This window comes from Erpetoichthys calabaricus, chromosome 4 (genome assembly GCF_900747795.2).
Source record: "Erpetoichthys calabaricus chromosome 4, fErpCal1.3, whole genome shotgun sequence".
Classification (NCBI taxonomy): Eukaryota; Metazoa; Chordata; class Cladistia; order Polypteriformes; family Polypteridae; genus Erpetoichthys; species Erpetoichthys calabaricus.
Window position 1 is genome coordinate 249,479,249 of NC_041397.2, and position 26,854 is coordinate 249,506,102.

The window sequence follows — 26,854 nt, forward strand, 5'->3', positions numbered from 1 at the left end:
TTGACTCGATTATAATGGTTCAGTTGTCTTTAAAGTGTTCCTGAGGGCTAGGAAAACATCTGCCAACTATACTGGACCGATTATTGTGGCCAAAAAGAGGGCCTGAGCTGTGCAACAGCAGTGCGAACAACTGTACCACCTTGTGTCTGTCATATCAAAGAACAGAGTACCCATTCAGATTTAGTCAAAGTAAAGCAGAAATGCCAAGATCATAGTCAAAAGTCAGAAGAAATATGTAGGTCTTTTAAAGGCAGAAAATTCAAAGTAGCATGTCATGATTGAAGCCACTGGCTCATTCTGTTTTTTTGAAGTCACGCTGAAGGCTCTCCAAACTGTTTGCGCTGATGCTTTGCACTTTTTCTTCTATCAAAAAAATAGAAACGTGTTTTAAAAAGTAATAAATGGGGGTGACAGGCTCCTTCGAAGTTAGTTTTTTATCTGCACATGGCTAATCATTAATGCATGCGCAGGGCACGTGCCTCCTTCTCTTATACTGACATGGCACTCAAAGATTGACATGCGCATTGGTGAAAAACCTTGAACAAACTTTCTGGTTAATGACTCGTAGCATTTCATTTATCAACTTGAGTTACGGTTTTAGCATTGTGGTTCTGGTAACTTACCTTTATGTGCTTAATGGCTTTTAACATTTCTCATTCAGAAGGTTTTACTGTCTAGTATTTGATAATGTCAGGCCTGTTTAAAACCATCTTAATAGTAGCCCACATAGACTGTTGACAGCTGGCAATTCAAAGACATCAGATGCAACTAAAAAAGTAAGTAGACCTGCTCTATGCAGCGGTCTAGCCAAGCAAATTTGGATACTGAAACTGACAGAATTAACATTTTAAAAATCATAACTGTTTATTATAATACAGTACAACTTCACAAGCAGAGGTAACTCATTATTTATGCTGTATATGTGTCATTATTGTGGCCAAAAAGGTGACCTGAGCTGTGTGGCTACAGTGCCAACCATAGCACCACCTGCCTCTGTGAGATCAAAGAAGAAAGTCAGAGACGTGCAAACATATATTTAATCAAAACAAAGAGGAAATGCAGAAATCATAGTCAAAAGTCAGAAAAAATATGTAAGTCTTAAAGGCAGAAAATTCAAAGCGGCATGTCATATTTGAAACCACTGGCTCATTCTGTTTTTTGAAGTCACACTGAAGGTTCTCTTCACTGTCTTCGCTGATGGTTTGTACTTTTTATTCTATCAAAAAGATAGAAACGTCTTGTAACTAGTAATAAATCTTTCATTACTATTATTATTTCAAAGAGTCTCCTCTGTTGGGGGAGGAGTGGGGAGGCTCATGCTCTTTCAAGATTTGTTTTCATTCTTGCCACGCCACATGGCTAATTATGCTTAGGGCACGTGCCTCCCCCTCTTATGTTGACGTGGAACTCGACCTGCACATTTGGCTGCAAGCACAGATAACTCATCCCACATAGTCTGCAATGCAAATGATCAGCATTATAGACCTGGGGGGCGGTCCCATCAATGTTAGCTGTTACAGCGCTGGAGGACTTTGCACTGGCTATTAAAAGAAAAAAAAACGAATAACGAACAAGGGCAAAAGCAAATGGAGCAAATTCGCTGGGAATAACACTTTGGTGAAATTCACTGATCAACACTATATATCAAACAAAACAAAGCAGAGCAATATTGGAGAAGAGACAATAGAAGGTTAACTATCAAGTATTTCTTACTAGAAAGTCTAGGCAAGATAGGCTGAAAAGAATGTAAATGCGTACAGATGGGAAAAAGAGCAAAAGGAAGGCTTAGCTTCTGGACATTTTTAATTGTGTAAAGTTCTTAAAATAAAGAATTGGAAATTTTACAATAGCAAACTTGTTATGGTTATGAGTAGTCACAACTAAAATACAGGACAAAAAAATCTTTGCTTTTTCCTCTAAGAATATAACAGAATGCTTGAAATGTAGCTCATATATATAAGAATAGTACCAAAAAATACAGTATCTCTGGCTATCATACTTCATGTGTCCACGTGGACCCCATTCCCCCCCCCCCCCCCCCCCAACTCCAAACAGACCCCCCTACTATACCACAAGTGTTCCAGACTAAATCTTTACTCCATATCCAAAACTGAGCATCCAATAAGAGGGCATGGACCATGATGGGAGTGGCGTTTGGTTTCACAGGCATAAGCTGATGATAATATGCGTATGAAACTTAAAACCCCACTATTATAGGGCAAATGTTCTTTAATATTATCTTGTTACACTTTAGTTGTTCAATTACACATTAAATATATACTCTGTACATTAAAGGTGTATTTCAAACAGACCCAAGAACTTTGGTCTATATGTTTATTACAATTTATTTAGCACTTGAAAGCCTCATTCACCAACACATTAACTTGCATGTCAACACAAGCAGACCCAGAAACAGTAATAAAATACAAAAAACAACTAATTCTGCAAATCAAGAGCATGCAAGAAAATGTTGGACAAATACCCTTTACTATCTAGAAAAGAAACTGGACAAGCATTGCCCTAATAATACACCTTCAATAACTATGAACAGAGTGAAAAAATATACAGTACTTGAATCATGGTAGGCTTAAGAACTTGGGAGCACCAAGTGCCTTCATGGCCTGGAAATGACATTCTTGAAAGGAACCGAGACCAATGAATAATGATGTTAAGACAATAGCAAAGGTTTCAGCTAGAAGGATTGAAAAAATACTTCCTTCTGTAATATCACAAGACCAAACCATATTTAGTAGAGACAGACAGCATCTAATCTTTGACATTTAATTAAAGTAATATAATCACCTACAAAATTTGACAATTTCCTGAGGTCTTTCTGTTCTTAGATAGAAAAGTATTTGACAGAGTTGAATGGGGATATAGATTTACTGTACTGCGCAAATTTGAGTTTGGACCTAATATACTTGCAAATATTAAATTAATTTATACTAATCCAGAAGCCGTAGTTAATATTATTAACAAACAAGGCTGTACATTATCCCTAACTAGCAGGCCCACGATTCTCGAAAGAATCGCAAATCCAAGAATGGCAATCACTTTCTGTTCCCTGCGATATTTGGAGGGATGAAATATCATGGAGGGTGGGTGCGTCCTGGGAAAGTTCATTTAATTAAATAAACATATTTGTACTAAAGCGGTTTCTGCGTTTGACTCTGGGGCGCCGCGGCGCAGTGCGCATGTGCTTCGGTGGGTCCGCCGTGCATAAATTAAACTGTCGTTTAGTAATATAGATCCTTTCTGTGAGTGCCATCGGACCATTGGCTATTAATCTCTGGAAAACATTCTGAGACATAAAGAGGATCATTAGAAGGCATGGAATTGAACAGAAACCAACTCCTTTATGCCAAGGATATGTTGCTTTATATCTCAGACCCATAATAATAAATTAATACCATTAGTATTAATGAGAATTTCATAGTATCTCTGGATTCAAAATGAATTTGATTAAAAGTATGATTTTTCCAATGAATTCCCCAGCATATCAGACTAGGTTGAATTACTTTTTCTTGATCATGTCAGAACAGTTTAAATATCTGGGGATAATTATTATAGGAAACCTCAAAATCTCTTTAAACATCTTTAAATCTCTTTAAATTTTGGTGGTATGATGGAAAACACGAAACAAGATATTAATAGATGGTCCTCCCTCTGTGTTACTTTTTCCAAGAGAATCAATATTGTCAAAATGAATATTCTACCAAAGCTCCTATATCTTTTTGAGGGCATCACCATATACATCAACAAAACTCTTAAATCCTGTTCTAGATCCTCTTAGTATATTCTGCTCTGAATTCCAGTCAATAATAATTATCATCAATTTACCATTTATCTACCATTAACGAAAGATATGAAACCAATGTAGGTCACATTTTATGGCAGAGAAGCTCTTATCTGTTGCCCCAATACATAATAATCATTGATTTCATCCTTTTCTTATGTAGGCATTATTCAATCTATGGGGGATGCTCAGGACTGTGATATTTAGAAACCTCTATAGTGATAATGTAATTGCATCTTTTGAACAATTAAGCTCCCACTTTAATATTACAGTTACACACTTTTCCTTCTATATACAAATTAAAAACTTTTTTTAAAAAGTAGCCTACCCAACTTCCTACACCTTGCACCTAGAGCTGTCCATGATGCTTTACTGGATAATGTGGATGAACATTTAGGCAGTCTTTTTTTTTAAAAAAAGGAATTTACTCATTCCTGATCTTAGAGAAAGGTGGGAAAGAGATCTTTCAATTAAAATTTTAGAAAAACATTAGAATAAATACATTTTACATAAGGCAACTTATAACATTTGGTTACAATTTGATACAATTGGTTACATTTCTTTTTGGTTTTCAAATTGGAGCCCAGGCAGGTCATGTGACTTACCCATGGTCACACAGTGTCAGTAGAAGGGTTTCAACACACAACCTCAGGGTTTGAAGTTCAAAGCCTTAACCACTACACCTCACTGCCTGCCTTTCAATTTCAAATGATGAACAGATGAAGGAGAGATTCCAGAAAATTTAGCAAGGACAAGAGAGCTATTTGGGTTAAAAAGAGATTGTGTGATTGGGGGCCACTTTTGTTATTGAATCTCCCTAAAAGGAGACATTAAGGTTTAGAAAGGTACAAACAAGATAAATTTATACAAATAGTCCAAAGCTCCAAAAAAGGGAGAACAGTTAATTTATTGAAGCTGAGAAAGATCAAACTCTGAACAGATCAAACATAGGCTAGTTTTATTATAGAATTTACTGCTGGGACAGGCTGAAAATGTATGGCCAGTCTGATAATGAAGGAGGGAGAAATGTAACAGAAACAAGCCTTGAAAGCACCCGTCCCATTAGGTCTTTGTTTTTTTACTCTTCACTCCTAAGGTCTGTATAAGTCATATATCTTCTGCTCTCCTTATATTTCCTTATGTAACCTTATGTTACTTTATTCCTATATTGAGCTGATCTAAAGAAACTCTAAGTTAATGCATTACTTCTTCTATGTGACATTCTACAACCACAGATTACATCATGCAAAGATAGTTTACACATTTATATATGAAGAAATTTCATTTTCACTTTGTCTTTACTCTACAAATGAGATATGCATCTCATATAACTCGAGCCACCACTATACTCAAAGGCCTTTGGATGCTATAACAACCAGCAGGAGAGTTCAAGTGTGTGATCTGTGTAATCTTGTTAAAGGGGAATGCAAATATTTACTTATTGAATACCACAAACATTAGACACTGAACTCTCCCCAAAAATATGCATTTTGCCATAGATGAATTCCTCTATTATCAAGAAACACAAGTTCTTGCTAAGCAGGCAAGCATCAAATATTTACCACTTTACCTAAACTCGATTTAGGATTTTTTCTTCTTAATGTGGGCTGATGAGGCAAACCCAAATGGTACCACAAATAAACTGGTGCAGCTTTTGTAATGAACTCTCCAGGAAGCTGGCAAAACATTTAAAGATGAAGCTATTCAGAGTGCCAAGTTCCATAATCAATCTATATTTTCTTAACTTCACATTCTAAATGCTAACATTAATACAATTCTCTCAGTCTTGTATTCCAAGCACAATAATAATTCTGAGTAAAGGTTTTTTTTGGCTAAAGTGGTCTGCTGTTCAGAAAAAAAAAATTATGTCTTGCGCCCATATCTCTCTCTTTATTTATAAATATATACATACTGTACATATATACACACACACATATACTGTATACATATATACATACACACACACATATATATATACACATACACAGTATATATATATATACACATACACACACACACACACACACACACACACACACACACACACACACACACACACACACACACACACACACATATATATATATATATATATATATATATATACATTGTGATAGACGGCCAGGAACCCTGTCCCGCCGTGATGCCTGGAGGAAGGAGGAATATATATATATATATATATATATATATATAGACTAAAATAAAAGGAGCTTCCTATCTCACTTCATACAACCAAAGTCAGGAGGAGGTGGACAAAGCTTGTGAGGAGTCAGCACATATATACACATACATACATACAGTACATAGATTTATACAGGGTGAGTCAAAATTATGTTAACACTAATGGATTATTTTTATCTCGACCACACCTTTCCAGGTCAATGGATTGGTTGTGGTGGACCATTGCCATGGCCTCCACACTTCCCTGATTTGACACCCTGTGATTTCTGGTTATGGGGTATGGTGAAGGAGCACGTGTATAGCAGAAATATTCATGATATCAATGACTTGAAGGGCAGGATATGGAATATCATCTATTCCCCACAAAATGTGTGTCTGGACTTTAAATGGTACTGTTGCTCATTGGTTTTAGTGTGTTGAACATGATGGCGAACATATTGAGGCATTCCTGTAAATCATCTTGCACATATGAAGTATGTTTTGTGAATAAATTGTTTTCACAATTCAAATGTTTAAAATAATTTTGACTCACCATGTATATATATGTATATGTGTGTGTATATATTTCTGCTTCAAAGCAGCAGAAATTTTTCTGTAACCTTCCCCAGATTTGTGCCTCAAGACAATCCTGTCTCTGAGGTCTACAGACAATTCCTTTGACTTCATGCTCGGTTTGTTCTCTGACATGAACTGTCAACTGTGGGACCTTATATAGACAGGTGTGTGCCTTTCCAAATCATGTCCAATCAACTGAATTTACCACAGGTGGACTCCAATTAAGCTGCAGAAACATCTCAAGGATGATCAAGGGAAACAGGATGCACCTGAGCTCAATTTTGAGCTTCATGGCAATGGCTGTGAATACTTATGTACATGTGATTTCTCAATTTTTTTATTTTTAATAAATTTGCAAAAACCTCAAGTAAACTTTTTTCACGTTGTCATTATGGGGTGTTGTGTGCAGAATTCTGAGGAAAAAAATGAATTTAATCCATTTTGGAATAAGGCTGTAACATAACAAAATGTGGAAAAAGTGATGCGCTGTGAATACTTTCCGGATGCACGATAGATAGATAGATAGATAGATAGATAGATAGATAGATAGATAGATAGATAGATAGATAGATAGATAGATAGATAGATAGATAGATAGATAGATAGATAGATAGATAGATAGATAGATAGATAGATCTGTTCTATTTCTCTCCTTTGCTTCTTCCTCCAGGGGGTCCAGAATGTATAACACACCCGAGCCTGTCCTTTTAATTAGTGGGCCTCTCTTGAAAGTGATGTTACCAGCCCAGCACATCACAGCACAGGAAATCGCACTGGCCATCAGAAAGTTGTAGCATATGTTAATGATGTCACTACCCACATTAAAGGAATGCAGCCTCCCAAGAAATAATAGCCTGCTCTGCCCTTTCTTATACAGTTCTCCTGTATTCCAAAACTAGTGTATCCATCCCCTCACTTGTACTTTTCAATTACTTTTTCAAAGAGTTTCTTGAAGTGTTCCTTTGCCTTCATTGTGTAAGTTAGGTAGGTTAGGCCAGACTCATTTATATGTAGTCTTTCATCTACTTTGCCTTGTGCTTCAAAAAACTATTTAGTCACCATTTGCATCTGCAAGGGCAAGCCACTACATTGTTGCTGAGAGTGAAAGTTCCTAAAACATTACGAGCATGCTAGAACCAAACTGCATTTTAACTAACCTATGTATATACATTTGAGCAAATTACTAAGGCTTTAAAAAAAGACTATTGAGTCCATCAGATTGGGACATAAAGTGTCCCTTAACTGTGATATCCCACGCTACGCCACTGAACACTATGCCAATGTTACAGATAACAGAGCAAACATTTTGGTAGTTTTGCAGGAGGAGTACTTTGCTTTGTAAATCTTATTTGCTTAGTTGAAACAGAAACATTGGTAGGTTTCTTTCATTGTGTCACCACCGTTAGTCATGTTCTGAAGGTGAAACAAGTTTCTGAACCTATCAGCACACAACCTGTGAAATGAGACTGTCACCAGGTGGGACACTGTGCTGGTGATGCTGGAAAGATTCCTTTAGCAGCCTACAATCTCAGGTGTGTTGGTGGCATCTGAACTGTATAAAAATAAGAAGGATCTATGTACTCTACCTGAGGCAGGCATAAATGCTGCTAAGAATGATGTGAAGACACTAAAGCCTATGAAAATAAGCACATTGATTATGACAGATGAAGGCTCCAAGACATGTCTGTGATCAAACCTTTCAGTGTTATTCAGATGATGCATTTAAAACCTTGTCTTTTGTTTTATCTGTGCTGTATAAGAATTTCCTTATATAAAGTAATTCCAATAATTGTCTAAGACTATATTTTAAGGTATTAAGGATAAGCTCTACATAGTGTCAGCAGTAAATATTTACATTTACAGTCCTGCCTGATAAGAATTGTGAGAACACATTCTCCAGCCTGCCTTCTGAAGTATTCATGACGGAGCATGTGTAACCATCTATTGTAAGTAGTACAGGTAGAATCAGGCTTAAGTAAGCCCATTATAACTTTCGGCAAAGGTGGTGAATACAGTGTATGTGCTGAATAATTTGTAATTATTATCTTACTTTTTTACTTTAACAGCAAGGATGTTGTTGTGCAGGTGACATAGTACCTGAACATAATGGAAGTACAACAGAAAAATAATGTTGAAAAATGCTCTGAGCTTCATTTTCACTGAATAGCCTACACATTTTGGCAATACACTGTATAGTACTGTGACACAGTAGGGACTAGTAGATTGAAGAATGTAAATATATCTCAATCCAAAGTAATATTGCATACAAAACTTTTTGTAAATACCCAGCCTGTAATACAAATAGAACACACAGTATATAGTTACAAAGGTTACAGGTATTAAAGTGGCATCTGAGTAACTTACCAACCAAACAAACTTTCTCATATGGTATGTCAATAGTGAACACAATCTCAGTTCACTTAATAAGTACACAGAAGAAGTATAACTGTGTATATTTGTATTGTAATGGGGAGCTATCCCCATGACCAAATTCTACAGTAATACTTAATTTAATTAAGTTTACAGTCTTCAACACATTCAGTTTTTCCGACCATCTGTTTTCCACACCTATTATTACAGTCTTACAGGCTTATCTACCTTTATTGAGTTTGAATCAACCTTAGACTGAACACCAGCCCAGCACAGTTAACATTCACACGCACTCTCATAATCACTCACACCTGATCAATGTAAAACTCCACTTAAATGGCATTGATATCTTTGTGCTATGTTGATGAATACAATACAAAAAAAGGGATTCAGCTACAGCTGGAGAAAGTAAATCATTTTTAGTGGATGTTTTATTTGCATTTCATATTTTAAATAAGGGTTTTTTATGTTCATTCATGCTCATGCATGCACTTATATATACTCTTAACCATATGCACACAGCTGCTCACACTATATCTCATCTTAGTAAAGTTTATCTTAAGGTAAAGTCAAATGCTTAAGTAGAAACTCAGGTTCACAAAATGTTTAGACAGTCGAGAGAGATTACTTAGGATAAGTAATTTACTTATGATTTAGGGTATATAAGTAATTAAAATAATAAAAAATAGAAAATCTGCAAGCAATAGTGGCTGACTGATGTCAAAAAAAGCTTAAAGGCACAAGTAGTCACTAAGCTGTATACAAGAATTTGGAGAAAATGAAACCCATACTTTTAAATATTATATATCTTATGTGCAAGTAAGAATTAAAATGTACTCTATACTTGTGACAATAATTCTATAAACATATTTACTATCACTTTGATAAAAAATCATGCAACTATAGAGACTGCTATTTTGCAAGGCAGTGTTTTCCAACAAAACAAATATCTATTACATTCCCCCAGCATATTGTTTATCTGTGTAAAATTATTCCATTGTGGAGAAAAGGCTTTTTTATCTTAAGTATGCAGCAAAAAGTGCAGTACTTCAAAATACCAAGGTTTATGAGTTTAATCCTCACACCTGGATACTATCCATGCGGAGCATGCACCCCTGTGTCTCTATGGGGTTTTCTTCCCATAGTCTCCTATCAATTATGGAGAATCCACTGCATCCACTAAACAGTGTCATCTCCAGACAGAACTGTCCTGCTCCACTGACAGACTGAGAAGATCGTTCCTCCCCCAAACTATGCGACTCTTCAGTTCCACCCCGTTGGGGGGGGGGGGGGGGGGGGGGGGGTTGTAAACGTTAACATTATTCAAAGTTGTTGTCTGTTTTTACCTGCATTTTTATTACTCTTTACTTTAAAATTGTTTTTTTCTATCAGTATGCTGCTGCTGGAGTATGTGAATTTCCCCTTGGGATTAATAAAGTATCTATCTATCTATCTAGTCCCAAAGAAATGCAGGTTGGGTTGATTGGAGACTCAAAATTACCCCCAGTGTGAGAGTGAGTGTGTGTGTGTGTGTGGGGGGGGGGTATAAAATTAATTGGACCCACTATACGGGGCTAGTTCCTGTTATGACCTCAGTGCTTCTAGGATAGACTACAGTCCCCTGTGACTCTGAATTGAACTAAGTGGATCTGAGAATAAGATTATATGAATTGGTGTATATGCATGGCTGTCTAATTCTGTAAAACAATGAGGAACCGGTCTTTGTCACTTCACATTCATTTGATAACGTGGGATTTAGGCCACACTTGTCACCATTGTGAAAGTTCAAGCTGTGCATTTCTGCCTGCAATGGCTCCTGGGCTTTGTTAGACTGGCCTCCCAAGGGAGGTCTTCCTCTTTTGTATCGTGCTAACAGCTTGTTTCAAATTTGCATTGATCTCAATCCAGGCCTGCAGTAAATGACTCTCAATGGGAAATTGCAGGGTAAGTTTTAAATCTCCGTCAGGATGCGGCCATATGCCAGATTCTCATCTAAACTGCTTGATATTCTTTGTGCAGAGAATCAAGCCACTCTGGACTTTTACACATTTGTAACAAAAATTAAAAAGCTGCTTGCTCTTTCCTAAAATGAATATGTTGAGGTGCAATGCATATTTCAAAGTAAATGCCTTACATGCCTCAGTTTCAGTATTCAACATTCATCTACAAATCAAACTTGCTTTTATTTTCAAAATTATTTCAGAAGTGTTCAATCAATTAATGAACACCTCATAAAGAGAGAGTATATGGCACTTGTGGCCAGGCACCAGGGTGGCAGATGTCCTTTGTTTACAGGCTCTAATGTAAAAGTACTCAAAGAAAAATTAGACAAAGAGAATTATCCAGATTCATCATGCGTCCCTCTGTGCCTACTTTAAAAACATTTTTCTTTTTAATTATCTGATTACCAGTATTATTGAAACAAGATTAAGTATACTGTATATTTAAAACAAAAATGTCTACAGGCTTTGCAGGAACACTATAAATACATTTTAAATACAACTTTCAGTTGAGGTAAATATTGCTTTACAAAAGCACAACATAATATATATTATTCTTATTCTTAAGTAATATGGTATACCACTTTATAACTTTTTTAAGTTAAATAACAGAAAAAAATATAGTAGCATGAAAAACTATACAGTATTTAAAACTGAAAGTTAACTGAAAAATTCCAATCTGTTCTAACATATATCAACTTAATGTGTATTTGGCATAACACATACATGTTGTAATGACTATGAGTATATTGCTGGAGACACACAACTCATCTATAACCTTGCTTGCATACTCCATCTGCACCTCATTTTTTCACATCATCTTTAATTTTTCAGATCAATACAATGGATACAGGCCAACAACCAGCTGCTATATACAGGCTCACAGCCACTGGGAAATTTTAGAGACATCAACTGGGTTTTTTGCTTCACGTAAATTCCCTTCATTCACATTTGTAAGAGACATGCTGCTGGAGCGGTGTCCAATGGTAGTGGGTACAAAGTAGGCAGTAGCTCTGGATGGGACACCACTTTCACTCATAGTGGGTCAATTAAAAGGCTCCAAAAAGTTATGTACTTGGACTACTGACGAAAACTACACAAACTCTACATTAAAGGCATCAGAGTAGCCACACATTTTAAAATAATCAACTAACTGGGAATAAAGTGATGCCATAAATACCCAAGGAAAGCTAAATGGAATAGATAAGGGTACAGCAGGTGAAAGCACTTAAGTGTTGGATATGGTTTATCATCATGTTAACAATCATTTATTTTAAACCGCCCTACACCCTTAAATTACTTTCCAACACACTCATTTCCAGGGTGGTGAAGCAACCTCCGGTAACGAATAGAAAGTAGCAGACATGCCTGAAAATGCAATTGCACTTTTAAGTATTGTGCCTTATTTACTAATACACCAGTCGATCTAGGCCTGTCAATCACCCTACCACTTACACCTTCAGAATGAGGAAGGAAACAAATGACTTCGGAGCAGTGCTTGGAAGTGGGTCGGTACTCACTGGTACACAGTACCGGCACCTTCAACACTTTCAGCATACGAGTATCGGCACGATTTCTTAGAATACTGCTGCGGGTAAACATCTTTTCTGGAATCTTTACAAGGGGAAACTGAATAATAATCGAATGTCACTGTATCGGCATAAAATTAATATCGCAAATAATTTGTTTCCACTTCAAGCACTGCTTCGGAGGAAATCATAAAGTATTTCACCATGAAAACCAACACATAAATTGGAATGGGGACATGGCAATATTTGCCAATATAATCTACAAAATAAGGTAAACTACGCATGAGAAGGAATACATCGAGTTAAAATGAACACTGCAGCTAAAATATACGTCTGGCAAAACAAAAGGCACAGGTTGCTCTAAAGCTGAAGCCAAACATCTGGGTAGTTGATTGGAAAAATGCCACTGCCATTAAACGAATTCTATATACACTAATGAGATCCACAACAAGCATTGACACCTCACCGCGCCACGCACCTACTCAGGTCCATGACAGCGTGATTTCCCGAGCCTCGAAAGGCGAGTTTTTCACACTGGCTGCTCACCCCCAAGGGACACTCACCAATGTGAGACATCGGTACGGTGGCGTTTCCCAGACGCGCTTCATTGTAGATCACCACGGCCACCGCGTTTTTTTCGGGCAGCGTTCAGCACCTTGTCCTTGAAGGTACAACTCCCTCGGGCCACTAGGGCAATCCAGGACTCCGGTAGGTCAGCACCGCCAAGCGAAGGGACGTAATAGTCTGCGCTGGCGTCACAGCCCTCCATGTCCTTGATGGTGCGAGGGATACCCACGTAGCCTTGCACCGTGTCTTTGGGGGAGCTGTCCCCATAGCGGCCGCTCTCTGTATGTTCACTGACGGTCACATTAGACTCAGGGTCCAGATAGGTGGTGCTCACAAACGCTGTGTGCCATTCCAAGGAACGGCAAGAGGACTGCTTTAGGAACAGCTGTGCCAGGTACAGGTAAGCCAGAAAATACCTCCAGAGCCGCCATGACATCGAGGGAGATGATGAAGTCTTTACGGAAGAACAGGTAACCAGCAAAGCGTCACGCATGGCCTTGATTCTTTGCCAAAGTTAAGTGTTATCTTAGCACAAGGGACTCAGAGCTGGCCTCCCATAGGTGGTCGACTCTACAAGAAGGAATTATTTTGTACCTTACAAATTTATCTTGTTGATAAATGGTCCCTTTAATCACACTTTAAGACTCATTCCACGAAAGATAAAGGATTATTTACGTTTTGAAACAAAGTGACTGAAACTTCTCTTGCTTTTTTCCCAGTAAAGTGAGCGTAGGTCCTCTTTCAGGACAGGTAGCAGGCAGTCAGTGTCAACCCGTTATTCGTTACTTCCCTGCAGTCTCCCTCCTGTGGCATATTTACGTGTTCCTTCCCGCCTCATCAGCAGGTCCCAGTTTTCTTAAAAGATGACCTCCGCCAGTGGAGGAGCTATCTTCGCGACTGTCCTCCTCTCCGCCCGGTCCCTTCAACTCCTCACCCAGCTGCTATCTGCGTGTTATGCCTCAGCTGTAAGCAGCTAGCTTCAGTAAGCTGAGGCTCTGAGGCGGTGTCAAGTTGTCGAAGGGGCGTGAGTAATGAGCGAGTGTCAGGCAGGGGTGGAGTTAATATGCACAATCCAAAGAGGGAGCACGCAGCAGGCGAACGACTTCTGAAGTAGATTGTCTTGGTCTAAAGAGTGATTGGCGAGAAACTCTTCCAACCGATTAGTTAGTCACTAAATATCTAATAGCTGATTGGCTTGCTAGATAATGATTGACGTGCTCCCGCCACATTCCAGTACCTCCGGGTCGCCAGGCAAGCAAAGTTGGTGCGAGTGACAGCTGGGTGGCAATCGTACACGAGCCAACGAAGGGCGGGGTTAAGTATGCACGAGCAGGCGATTGGGCGGAACCTACAGCTGCCGAATTGCAGACGTGTTTGTTGAAAGAAGACGAACGGCGCACGCGACGGGTGGGGCGGCACATTTTGTATGAGGAAGACAAAGTGACGTCACGACCCGTCCTTCGCAATCGAACGTCACAAAAGGGTGAAGCTCTTCGAACGGGGCTAGTCCATTCTCCGTATCCTGCCCTATTCATGAACACATCAGATACAGATAATTTAACAAAGGTATACATTTTAAAAATAATTCTCCAAATTAATACCTTGAAAATAGAAATGTCAAGGGCCTGTGACCAGACTTCAGTACTAGCAGACTGCTAAGGGATATATAGCCTCAACACCTGTAAACAGGAGAAAATATGTTCATATGTTAAAATATTTAAAGATTACACTTTATGCAAGGCTCATGTTATATACTCATTCATTTGTTGTCATATTCATTTGGCACTGTATGTTACATGGCAAAACCAAATAGATTACATTTTTGGTATGGGTTGTGTGTCATTGAGATCAACCTATTGGAAGAAAAATAGCAAGGTTTCTAATTCAATCCATGCCTCAGACTCAGAGACTTTGATCAAGTCACTTAACTTGAGTGTGCTCAAAACATAAAAAATATAAACAATCAAAATATAAACAATCAAACTATGGCTCTGTACTGGTATAGTACTTTGTAATGGCAATTGCTACAGAAAGTACACTACAGTGCATCCGGAAAGTATTCACAGCGCATCACTTTTTCCACATTTTGTTATGTTACAGCCTTATTCCAAAATGGATTAAATTCATTTTTTTCCTCAGAATTCTACACACAACACCCCATAATGACAACGTGAAAAAAGTTTACTTGAGATTTTTGCAAATTTATTAAAAATAAAAAAATTGAGAAAGCACATGTATATAAGTATTCACAGCCTTTGCCATGAAGCTCAAAATTGAGCTCAGGTGCATCCTGTTTCCCCTGATCATCCTTGAGATGTTTCTGCAGCTTAATTGGAGTCCACCTGTGGTAAATTCAGTTGCTTGGACATGATTTAGAAAGGCACACACCTGTCTATATAAGGTCCCACAGTTGACAGTTCATGTCAGAGCACAAACCAAGCATGAAGTCAAAGGAATTGTCTGTAGACCTCAGAGACAGGATTGTCTCGAGGCACAAATCTGGGGAAGGTTACAGAAACATTTCTGCTGCATTGAAGGTCCCAATGAGCACAGTGGCCTCCATGATCCGTAAGTGGAAGAAGTTCGAAACCACCAGGACTCTTCCTAGAGCTGGCCGGCTATCTAAACTGAGCGATCGGGGGAGAAGGGCCTTAGTCAGGGAAGTGACCAAGAACCCGATGGTCACTCTGTCAGAGCTGCAGAGGTCCTCTGTGGAGAGAGGAGAACCTTCCAGAAGGACAACCATCTCTGCAGCAATCCACCAATCAGGCCTGTGTGGTAGAGTGGCCAGACGGAAGCCACTCCTTAGTAAAAGGTGCATGGCAGCCCACCTGGAGTTTGCCAAAAGGCACCTGAAGGACTCTCAGACCATGAGAAAGAAAATTCTCTGGTCTGATGAGACAAAGATTGAACTCTTTGGTGTGAATGCCAGGCGTCACGTTTGGAGGAAACCAGGCAACGCTCATCACCAGGCCAATACCATCCCTACAGTGAAGCATGGTGGTGGCAGCATCATGCTGTGGGGATGTTTTTCAGGGTATTTATGTCAATGATTAGTCGAAATGCCCAAAACGTTTGGGATGAATTATTGATTTGTTCATAGCATTCAGATCATTAGCCATTACAAGCTAAAAGCTTTATAAACAACATCAATTATTTTTTAATATTGCACAAATAACAAAAAGTTTTTTTTCTCAAAAATATGTACTGCACCACACTTTGAAAGTAGCACCCTCATGAGTAATCATTATTTCTGTGGTAGTATTAAAGGCCTGACATCCTAACTCAATCACTGTGTCAATAAAACTGTTGTTTAATTTACATTTTACAAAAAGAGAGGGCAAACACCTTCTCCACCTACACTTGGAGTATCATCAAAAGGCAGCTGCAAAACTGACCTGGCACACAAGAAAGCCTTTAACTACTGTGCATGTACACAGCAGCATACAAGCTAACTGACTACTTGGCAAATGAGAATCGGAAATCTAGCAAAATTAAATAAATAAATAACACATGCCATTACCATTCTGTACATTCCATTACTGAGTTAACTTGTACCAGCCACCGAGGGGAGAAATGGGAGAAATAGAGAGCACTACATATACAAGAAAATAATCTCTCTTTGGCAATGTATGGCCATTTTCTTCATTCACACAAGTTGGGAGACATAACAGGGAGGGTACATTATTCTAATCCAAGCTTACAGGGAAAACGGCAGTAAAGAATATTGCATTAAAACTACCTGGAGTGCTACCGCAGTCTACAACAAGTTTGCAACTCTGTTCATAGTAAGTGGTCTCAAACATAGACTGGGGCAAAGTCAGCACTTACCGCGCAGGAAGTACAGTCTGTCTGACTCCAAAATACACAGGTTCAAAGGTGCAGTGAATGATGAGCAACACTTGCTGCTGTGTTGTCCTGTTTCCTGTGCAGAGAGAGACTGACTGTCTCCTCCACATGCTAATAAATCCAGTATGTATACTGTTCCACAGTATCCATTACTGATTAACAATAACAGACTTGCCACCCTGCTTGAAAATATTTATACCAGATATGAGGTTTTCAAAAAAGAATTTCCAAATTTCAGGAATTAATATATTAGGAGTTTAATAATGATGTTTATGTTATCTGCATGTCTAATCTGGGCAAACATACAGTAAGTGTGTGGAGTTTAACAGTCATTCTAGATGCTTTCAGATGAGGTTTGCATACTTTTTTGTGATGCTTTGCATCTTTCTGAATGACAGTATTTAAATAAGGCCTAAGGACTGGCCTTTTACAGTATATATGGCTTTCACAAATGGACATCTTTATCCTTAATCTGTCACATTTAATTCTACCTAATCCTTGGATAGATCTCTCTCTTTGTCCTTTTCAATGTGGAAATACTATTGGGCCTAACTGTACCCCCCATATCGGTAGTATTTTGCAATATTCATTCTACAGTATTTTTTGTGTATTAGTGTTGAATCTTTCTGCCCTGCTTCCTTGCCATATATTATTTTGGTTCTTGGGTAGGCTCTGGGATCCTACCTTTGATTTAAACAAGTATGTAAATGAGTGGAGGAGCAAATGTTTTAATTCCTTTGATTTGTAGATTTGATTACTTAATACAATTATTAATTGCAAATAAAGTTGTGAATCTTCAATAAAATACAGCAGAACAGCTTCATAAAAGCTATTATATAAATGTTTCATCTTGTCATGTATACCTTGAAAATAAGAATGAAAGCAACATTAACAAAAAAACAACTTACTTCTGATATGCTTTTTATAATTTTAAAAACACATTTCTTGTAAAAAAAAGTTATTAAAGAAAGTACATTTTTGTATGGTAATTTGTTTAATATATATGTCTAATAAACAATAAAGCTAACTATCCCTCCATTTACAATTTGACTGTCTGTTTCAGAGTTATGGGGAGCCAGTGCTTATCATAGCATCACTGGGGCAATTTGTAAACCAGATCATCAGTCCTTTGTCAGGCACACTCTCTCACACGGGGCTAATTTTTCTCCAGGTAACACAAACATCTTTCAGATGTGGGAAGAAACCTAAAGAATACAGAGCACAACCAGCACAGATACAGGATTAAGTGTACGCTCCACAGAATCAGTACCTGGGCCAGGTTCCTTACTAGTGATATCCACACAAACATTTAACAGTGTTTGTTTATAATATGAACATAAATAGTACAGTATAGCTGGCAAGAAGAAGGGTTACTCCATCTAGTGGTGGAAATCAAGCTCTGCAAATTTTGATGTGGTGTTGCTGGTGTAAGTTCCATCTCGGAGTCTTATGAGTTAAGGGGTTCCATCTGTCTATATAGCTATAGCTTGATTACTGAATAATTCATTTTTAAGTTTTTGAGTCTTTACCACTTATTAAAATATTTTTGTTAAAGTTCTTAATGTACACAGTATAGGTATAAACCACTTTCAAACACCATTTAAAATATACTTATTCACTCACTTTCCAATAGCTTCTTCTGGTAAGGGCCTCTGAGGCTTCAAGCTAAATAGGTGAGGCTAGTCTTCCTTTTCTCCAGGGTGTCCTCCTAGTTGGCTGAGTGCAATAATCTTCTGTGGGAGGCACAAAAACAGCTGTCCCCACCTGATCCAAGGAAGTAACTTTGCTGTTACCAGTTCCCCTCAGATTGTAAGTTCTCTGACCCTGATATGAAGAATGAACCAGTAACCTTGCCAAAGAAACCTTTTTTTATCCCCCTGTGCCCATGATTTTATTTATTTGGTTGCTACATAAAGCTCTTGACCATATTTGAGGATGAGGACACAGATTGACTGTTTTATCATGGGCTTTTTCCAAGGACTTCATTCTGGTATCACAACTGCAAAACTGGACGGACACTCTCCATATTGATGTCACAGCAAAGATATCTTAATCAATTTTGCAGTCACGGCCTCACTCAAAACTAAGATCCTGAGATTAAATGAGTCAGTGTGGAATTCACAATCCTCTTCCTGGATCTAAGGTTGACTTGTGAAATGGAGTATCAGTTCCAGTGACTGGCATGGGTCTTCTTCAGAGAAGCTGAGCAGTGTCTTTACTGTGTAATTAGCACACACCCTGTGGTACTCCACCACAGACACCGTCTGCCAGAATCAAGGTGTTAAACGTCCTTCTACACAATATTTAAGGGCCTTGTTAACCTACCCAGCACTACAAAATCCAGGGCCTACATCATTTCTGATTGAATCTTTACCAATCCCTTCAGACCTGGCAGCTGTTGTGGTTAAAAAGCTCTGCCACAAAGTCATATAGAGAAATCAGTTCAATACAAAATGTTCCCCACTTATGATACTCCTAGGTCATGTTAATATCTGTCTGGTTTCCTGCTAACCCTTCATTAGTTAAGCAATGGTTTGCCAGAACCTGCCTCCTTAAAGTCATGTCCCATGGCCACACCAGACACTTTCTACACACAACCTTTCCCTCCTTACACCACTGCAACATCACTATTGTGGCCTTTCAGCAACATTTAGCCCAATCCAGAGACCTTCCTAATAATCTTGCATGAAAAGTCACCTTATTCAATTTAACAGATTATTTCATACCATTGGTGTCAACCAGATGGTCCATGAATTCCTGCCATCACACTGCAGGTTGCCTATCAATCTCAGGATAAAACTTGGAGTGCCATTCTATCTCAAGGTTCACTCATACACACAAGTACTGTGTACAATTTAAATTACTTTTAGCTGTGGAAAGCAGTGTCTTCAGGCCAGGAATCATACCCAAACTCTGAAGTTGTGAAGCAACTGAGTTAATCAATGCACAACTGTGGTGTACTGGTGCTCCTATTAAAGAATGAATACTGAAAATTCTCTTTTTTCTGCTATGAAATACTGCTTATGACTTAGGAATGTATAAATTCTAATACCCCAGTCTGCCCATCACTATTGCTTGCTCTAACCTACCAGACACCCGAGACCCTCTGATCTGTACTTTCTGGCCATTCCAAAGCCTTGTTTTGAAACATTTGTTAACTACTAGCTTTTTAGCTTCTACTTTCTGGGGTTACTCTTTAGTACTGTCTGTATAGCTTCATTGGTGGTTGCCATCAAATCATGCTTAAAACCCTAATTTCTCCTGTCTTTCATTGATATAACTATTTTATTCTCTGACTCTTCTGTTTCTACTGTATCAGTTTAAGCCTGGCTTTTTACTATCTACGTTCCTTCATTGTAATTCATTTTTAATTTTGAAGTCTCCTGCTTATGTTTTTTTCATGTATCTGAAAGATCCCATTTTAAGCTTTGTTGTCGTGTTCCTTTAAATTGTTTTCTTGTGTGCTTTTAAGAGCTGTGTTCAAAGTTTCCTGTGTGAATAACACTAGATACATAAAAAAACTGATTGAGTCATATTCATATCTGAATTTTAGATTTCTTATCTGTTTCTTCAAGTGACATATTTGAAGGTAAAGGATTACAGGTTGACCATGCAACCTCAACTGAATTAAGTTTGATAATGGATAAAGATTAGTTACAGGACTATGAGGACCCAGTCTTTAAATAAATGGTGTTAAATGGAGATTCCTCATGACCAAGAGAGTAAACTTAACTGTGATCAAAATAAATAAAGGAAACCTTTTACCTCAAAGGAAAATGTTTAGTCTGATAAGGCAGTTTCTTTCATATGTGTAAAATGTAATCATTCTGCTGTCTGTATCGGTGACTGATTTAAATTGCACAAAGGTGGATAGTGTTTGTGTCAGCGCAAAGAATCACATTTCTTTTTGTCAAAGCAGTCAGAAGTAGCCAATTCAGAAGAAAGCCGGAGACCAAGACAAAACCAAACCTGTCAGCTTTCCTCTTTCACCAGCCAGGGGATATAACACTAACAGTCGCTCATTCCAGAGTCAGAAGACCAAACCAACACATCTCAAGACTGCAGTCACTGCACCAAAGTTATCCTAAGGCTGTACTGTATTTTCCCATTGCCTCACATTATCTGACATTAAACTGGGTCATCCCACTTAGGACCCCAGCTCCTTGTTGGCTTAATGTTTCCTTGTTATTTAAAAAAATATTTAACACTGCCGGAGCAACACCTCATGATTATTCAGGCCTAGTGTCTTGGGTTTGAAATCAACAAGCAATTATGTGTATGAAGCTTGCATTTTTGCATTTTTCCTTCAAAGTCTGTGTCGGTTTACTCCAGGTACTTATCTATTACACCCAAATCTCATTAATATGCTTGTTGTGAATAACTGATGATTTGAAAATGGCCCTGTGAGCATGAGTTTGTGTAAAAGTGTGTACTGTGATGTACTACCATCATGTCAGGGCTGCTCCTGCTTTGTGCCCAGTACTGCTTGATCAAATGGGTTTTCAAATGCTATGTTATGCTATATTATGAATTTAAAACTCAATAAATTTGTATTACACAGAATGATTGAGAGTTCATTTTATTATAGAAGTGGAAACTAAATGTAACTAAAGTTTAAGAACATGATGATGTTTTTAAAATAACCTAATTTTGTTCATCTTTAGGTACAAGCAGTGCTTTCAGACATATTGTTTAATTTTAGTAGCTACATGCCTAGAGTGGCAGAGTTTGGATACAAATAATTAAGTCAGGCTGATGGGCCAGTTTTACATAAACTTGGATGTTTTGGAAAATGTAACCTAGTATACAGGTGTCATTTCTGACCTGTTTTCATTGTAACAGCAGAACAAATACTAGACAGATTTTTAAAAGGCAGGTTTGATGTAGTAACTTCCAGACTCGTCCTCAGTCTTCTTTAATGTCCCATATACTGTATGTTCAAAATATTTCCATACTCTTTGAATAATGTGGCCTGACTCAGATTCTAAATATTAAATGCACATTGCAACTGACTTGTTTATCTATCAAGCCATGACACCAAATAACTTAGGATGCATTATAATAAAAAAAGGTTGCTTAATCAGTGATATTTTGAATTAGTCAGTGGGCATGCTTGGAAAGACAGTCAAAAGTAAACAAAGTGGTTGAAATCAAACAAACTTAATTTTGGAAAAACAAAAATCTCGAAACCGTTGACGCTTCAGGGTGCCTTTCACATCTTATACTGCACTCTGAGTTCTGTTACAAACATGGACATCATCCATAAGTTAAGATGTTTACATGCTTGTAACTGCAGGTGTAATTTGTGTGTCTAGACAGTGTGTCTGCTGCGACTCATTTATGTAGATAATTTCTAACAGACTATTCAATTCTGTCCTGATCTGAGCAGGCGAAAATGAATCTGTGCTGAATTTAAAATGGCCAATTAACTGTAAACATGGCTGCACTTAATGCTGCCTCTTAGTTGAAGAGACAGGCACTGTGACTATGTTCTGGTTCTGCATGTTGACATGTAAGACTTGCCATGTTCTCATTTCTGATTCTTGTTAAATATATTTCAAAATTTCATTGATACACATAAAGTCAGTCAAAGTACAAACCATTTACTAAACTACAGTATAATATGCGAAAGCGGTTGCATTGCAGTTCTTTCTTTAGAAGAGCTGTGCATTGCAAGAACGTATTATGGAAATTAACTTTAGAACTCAACTGCAAAATTCTAAGTTACACAGGTGTATCCTTTATAACAGGGGTTGCCAACTCCGGCCCTGGAGGACCACCATGGCTGCAGGTTTTTATTCTAAGCCTTTTCTTAATGAATGACCTGTTTTTGCTGCTAATTAACTTCTTTTGAACTAATTTTATTTGACTTGCTCTTGAAGTCTCAGACCCGTTAATTGTTTCTTTTCCCTTAATTAGCAGCCAAGCAATAATGAGATACAAAATGAACCAAAACAACTGGTGTCCATCATACAATATCTGAAAATAAAGAAAGTTGAAGGTCTCCGGAATGCCGATCTTCTCAGGTCCCCAAAACATTTTACCAGTGCTCTTAGAAAGAGAAAATCAACAATTTTGGAAATGTCTGCTAATGCACCACAAGAGCAGCAACAAGCCACAAAATTAAAGAATTGGTTTAATTAACGACAAGAATTAAGCAGCTGGTTGGAGTGAAATTGTTTGGAGTTTGACGCCCTCACTTAGTTGATCTTCTGTTGGCTACCTCACTTCACATTTCATTTCCGTTTGGGTGCCATTTAAAGAAAGAAATGAAGCAATTCAGAGGAACGATGAAGAAATTCAGGGGAGCAAATCTTAAAAAAGCAATTCAATTAAAATGAATTCACAAGACGTTAATTAGCAGCACAAACAGGGCACTCATTAAAAAAGGGTTAGAATGAAAATCTGCAGCCACAGTGGTCTTCCAGGACCGGACTTGGCGACCCCTGCTTTATACTACTACCATTTACAGCTTCAGGGTAATAAACATCTCCAGCTAAAGACATCACTTTGAATTTACAGCCACAACTGTCTATCTGGTAAGCCAAGCAATAATCCACTCATCCATTTATCAATCTATTTATTGAACCAGTTTAATCTAACTGCAGAGTTACCGGCCAAAACAATAGCCCATACATGGCTTTTGATACTTTCTGATTGCTTATTGTACAGAACATTTTCATATTAATCCTTGTTATTGTTACAGTATAACAGGCTGTGAAATCTATATTGTGTGTTTAATGTACAGCAGGAATGGATAAAAGAATATCCATATAAACTCTGCAACAGAAGAGTTAAAGAATAAAAAAAGACTTGTTGTATCTCTTAAAAGGCACACTTTGTCTCTGGCTATTGCATTTAGATTGTAATCTCCATATGCCCAAAGATAAACAAATAACCTTTTGAAAGCATTAAAAAAATCAATATAGCAATTAAAACAGACAACTTGGATGAGGGTTAGTATAATGCAAATAACAACAATGTAGTAAAAACAGGGAAAACCAAAAAAACAGAGAGGTGTCAGTGTAACAACCACATAATTTGTGCCTGCCCTGGTAACACAGAGCACAAGGCAGGAACACCTCACCCACACACACTCTGATGGAGCCAGTTTATTATCACCAGATAGTGTAACATGCACATCTTTGAGGATGTGGGAAGAAAACTCCCACATGCAGACATGGAGGAAACATGCCAAATGTACACAGTCAGCAATGAACTCAAGAGCAGGAATCTCAGTCTGTGAAAAAGCAGTGTTAACTATTGAGCCAACATGCCACAGAGAGTATACACTTAAAAGAAAATTTAAATACAAGCCTGCTTCACATAGGGGATAAACACACCTTTGTGAGAATTTTGAAAAGAAGTCTGTAAAGATAAAGGTATGAATCAGAGAACATTATTATTGAACACCCACATGTAGAGAGCAATGTTAATACTTTTATAAAAGGGTCAAAATGTGAATTCAGATGGAAATTTCATAGTCATGGACTAAATATGAACTGGGAAAGGCAACAAAATAGTAGGTCATGGACTCAGAGAGTGCTAAGCACAATGTATCTGGTTAAGTCTGTCTAGATTTAGTATTTTTATAATAATCAAAACACACTACCTATATATATAAATTACTAAACCATCTGGATCCAGTGACCTTGATATGCAATAGCAGGCTTTACGGTTTTTTGGCTGAGTCAATCATCAAACAGTATCAATTTTCTATCAAAACTTAATTTACTTCAGGGTTGTGCAGGAAAGAGAAAAACCGTGTCATTTATTTTTTGTAGGGTAGACTTGGACAAGTATGGTAAAGCCTTAAAAAAGTAAACTGGGATTATTATAGTTGAAGGTAAGTTTACACCAACAATTAAAAACAGTTGGAAACATAAGATCTCCTCAGTAGTTATGTAAAGTTAATAGTAAAGAAATTATTATACAATACACATCCGTAGAATGCACCATAGGATATATAACATATTAGAGCACCAGTTAAAAAGGAAATTTGAATTTATAAAAGGCAGATGGAGAAAAATAATACTATGAATACAAATGATAATTTTGAAAGGCACTTCCAGTGTTGTAACTGCAAGAGAAGCAGTAATGAAACAGTGGAGTATATTAAGACACGCTAAGGGGAAATGTAATATGAACGCTGTTAATTAATAACTTTATATGTGGAGGTTGGTACCATGATGATATCTATAGGTAAGTTTAAATAATAATGAAAGATTTTGAGGTTGCACTGAACTGAAGTACTATTAAAAGGGGACAAAGGCAAATAGACTGTACATTTAATTAGGTGCATTCAGAAAAGCTAGTGATTAAATATATAAACCTGTAAACAGATATTTTTCAGAAATCACTAAGTTCCTCAAGAGTGGAAACTATACTTGCACCATTGTTTAAAAAATTGATCTGACAGACCTTGAAAACTATTGGCAAGTGTCTTAACGTAATGGTAGATCATATAAGGCAGCAACTGTAAAAGATGAGCTGACAAAACAGATATCCAGTAAAGGTCTATTAGTAGACATTCAGCATGAATTTAGACAGAAGTGATTGTATTTCACTAATATGTTCATTGTCTCTTTTCTTAGAGAGTCAAGCACCTGTTTGAATGTGTGCCATCTAGCATCTTGACGTAGTGCATGTTCCTTCCCAGACCACAGCTCTCACTCACTTGTGCTGGGGCCCCTGATTATTGTGATTCTGGGCCATACAGCTCACCTACTTACTGTACTATCCACTGCACTGGCATGCATAGGACCTTTCCTCCCACCTATGTGGCTGGATATTTTCTATAGGATTCACCCACTGTCTTGTGACATCCTGGTGCTGCTTTTACCTCTAGCAATATCTTTCCAGTCAAGCAATTGTTTACTTTTATAGCATTTGTTCAAGTAAATGTAAATGGTGGCACAAATACACAATAAATACACAATAAATTTAGGCTATGGTAACACAAACAAAGAACCCAAATAAAAACGGAAAAATAACTTTTACCATAGCCGTCGTAACTTAGGTCTGTCTTGTGCTCTGCTATTAACTTACTCTGCCACTATGTTCTACTCCTTACTCACAGCTCCTCACCACTTCGCTGTTGACAAAGTAGACATACCTAACAGTTTCATAAACTAACATTATGACCAGCTCTTACTATCTCTTTTCCATTCTTGTTTTTTCCTTGGCATTCCTGATGTAGGACTTGGTACAACAACTACATCAACAAAGCTACTCCTCCTGACCCTGTGGAATAAGACATGACAGAAGTTTGGAAGCAGCTTCATTAATGGTAACAATTTCAGAATTAAATTATGATTACACCACAGATGTGGATGCTAGAACACATCATGTTGTATTGTAGAATACGAATGAAGAGTCCCGGAGACCACACTTTTTACTTTTTTCTGTGTTCCAAATGTCCAGGGGTTTATTTTTTTCAGGGAATACCAACTGTACATTTTATTTTTGGCTTCTTTATATATATATATATATATATATATATATATATATAACTCTACACTTATTCAGTTACCACTGTCTGCACAATTACTACTGTCTACTGCAGGCTTCTCATTACCCAGAGTCCTTGGTTTAAATTTTCCAGTCACTCACAAATTTGTCTGCTCATGTTTTGGTCTGGGCCGCACGGTGGCGCAGTGGGTAGCGCTGCTGCCTCGCAGTTGGAGGACCTGGGTTCGCTTCCCAAGTTCTCCCTGCGTGGAGTTTGCATGTTCTCCCCGTGTCTGCGTGGGTTTACTCCGGGTGCTCCGGTTTCCTCCCACAGTCCAAAGACATGCAGGTTAGGTGGATTGGCAATTCTAAATTGGCCCTAGTGTGTGCTTGGTGTGTGTGTGGGTATGTTTGTGTGTGTCCTGCGGTGGGTTGGGATTGGTTCCTGCCTTGTGCCCTGTGTTGGCTGGGATTGGCTCCAGCAGACCCCCGTGACCCTGTGTTCGGATTCAGCGGGTTGGAAAATGGATGGATGGATGTTTTGGTCAGAAGTTCCC

General features: G+C 37.9%; 2 protein-coding genes across 2 annotated transcripts in view; one reads left to right on the top strand and one right to left on the bottom strand.

The window, feature by feature from the left end:
• Window positions 1–14,017, bottom strand: part of LOC114650759 (E3 ubiquitin-protein ligase RNF149-like) — an 83,747-nt gene extending 69,730 nt beyond the window's left edge. Inside the window, 2 exon segments of the mRNA XM_028800584.2 lie at window positions 12,995–13,067; window positions 13,069–14,017. Of these exon segments, the coding sequence (XP_028656417.1) occupies window positions 12,995–13,067; window positions 13,069–13,491 (496 nt within the window). The 5' untranslated portion in view covers window positions 13,492–14,017.
• rpl31 (ribosomal protein L31) overlaps window positions 1–26,854 on the top strand; it is an 810,223-nt gene that overhangs the window by 364,449 nt on the left and 418,920 nt on the right. The window lies entirely within an intron of this gene.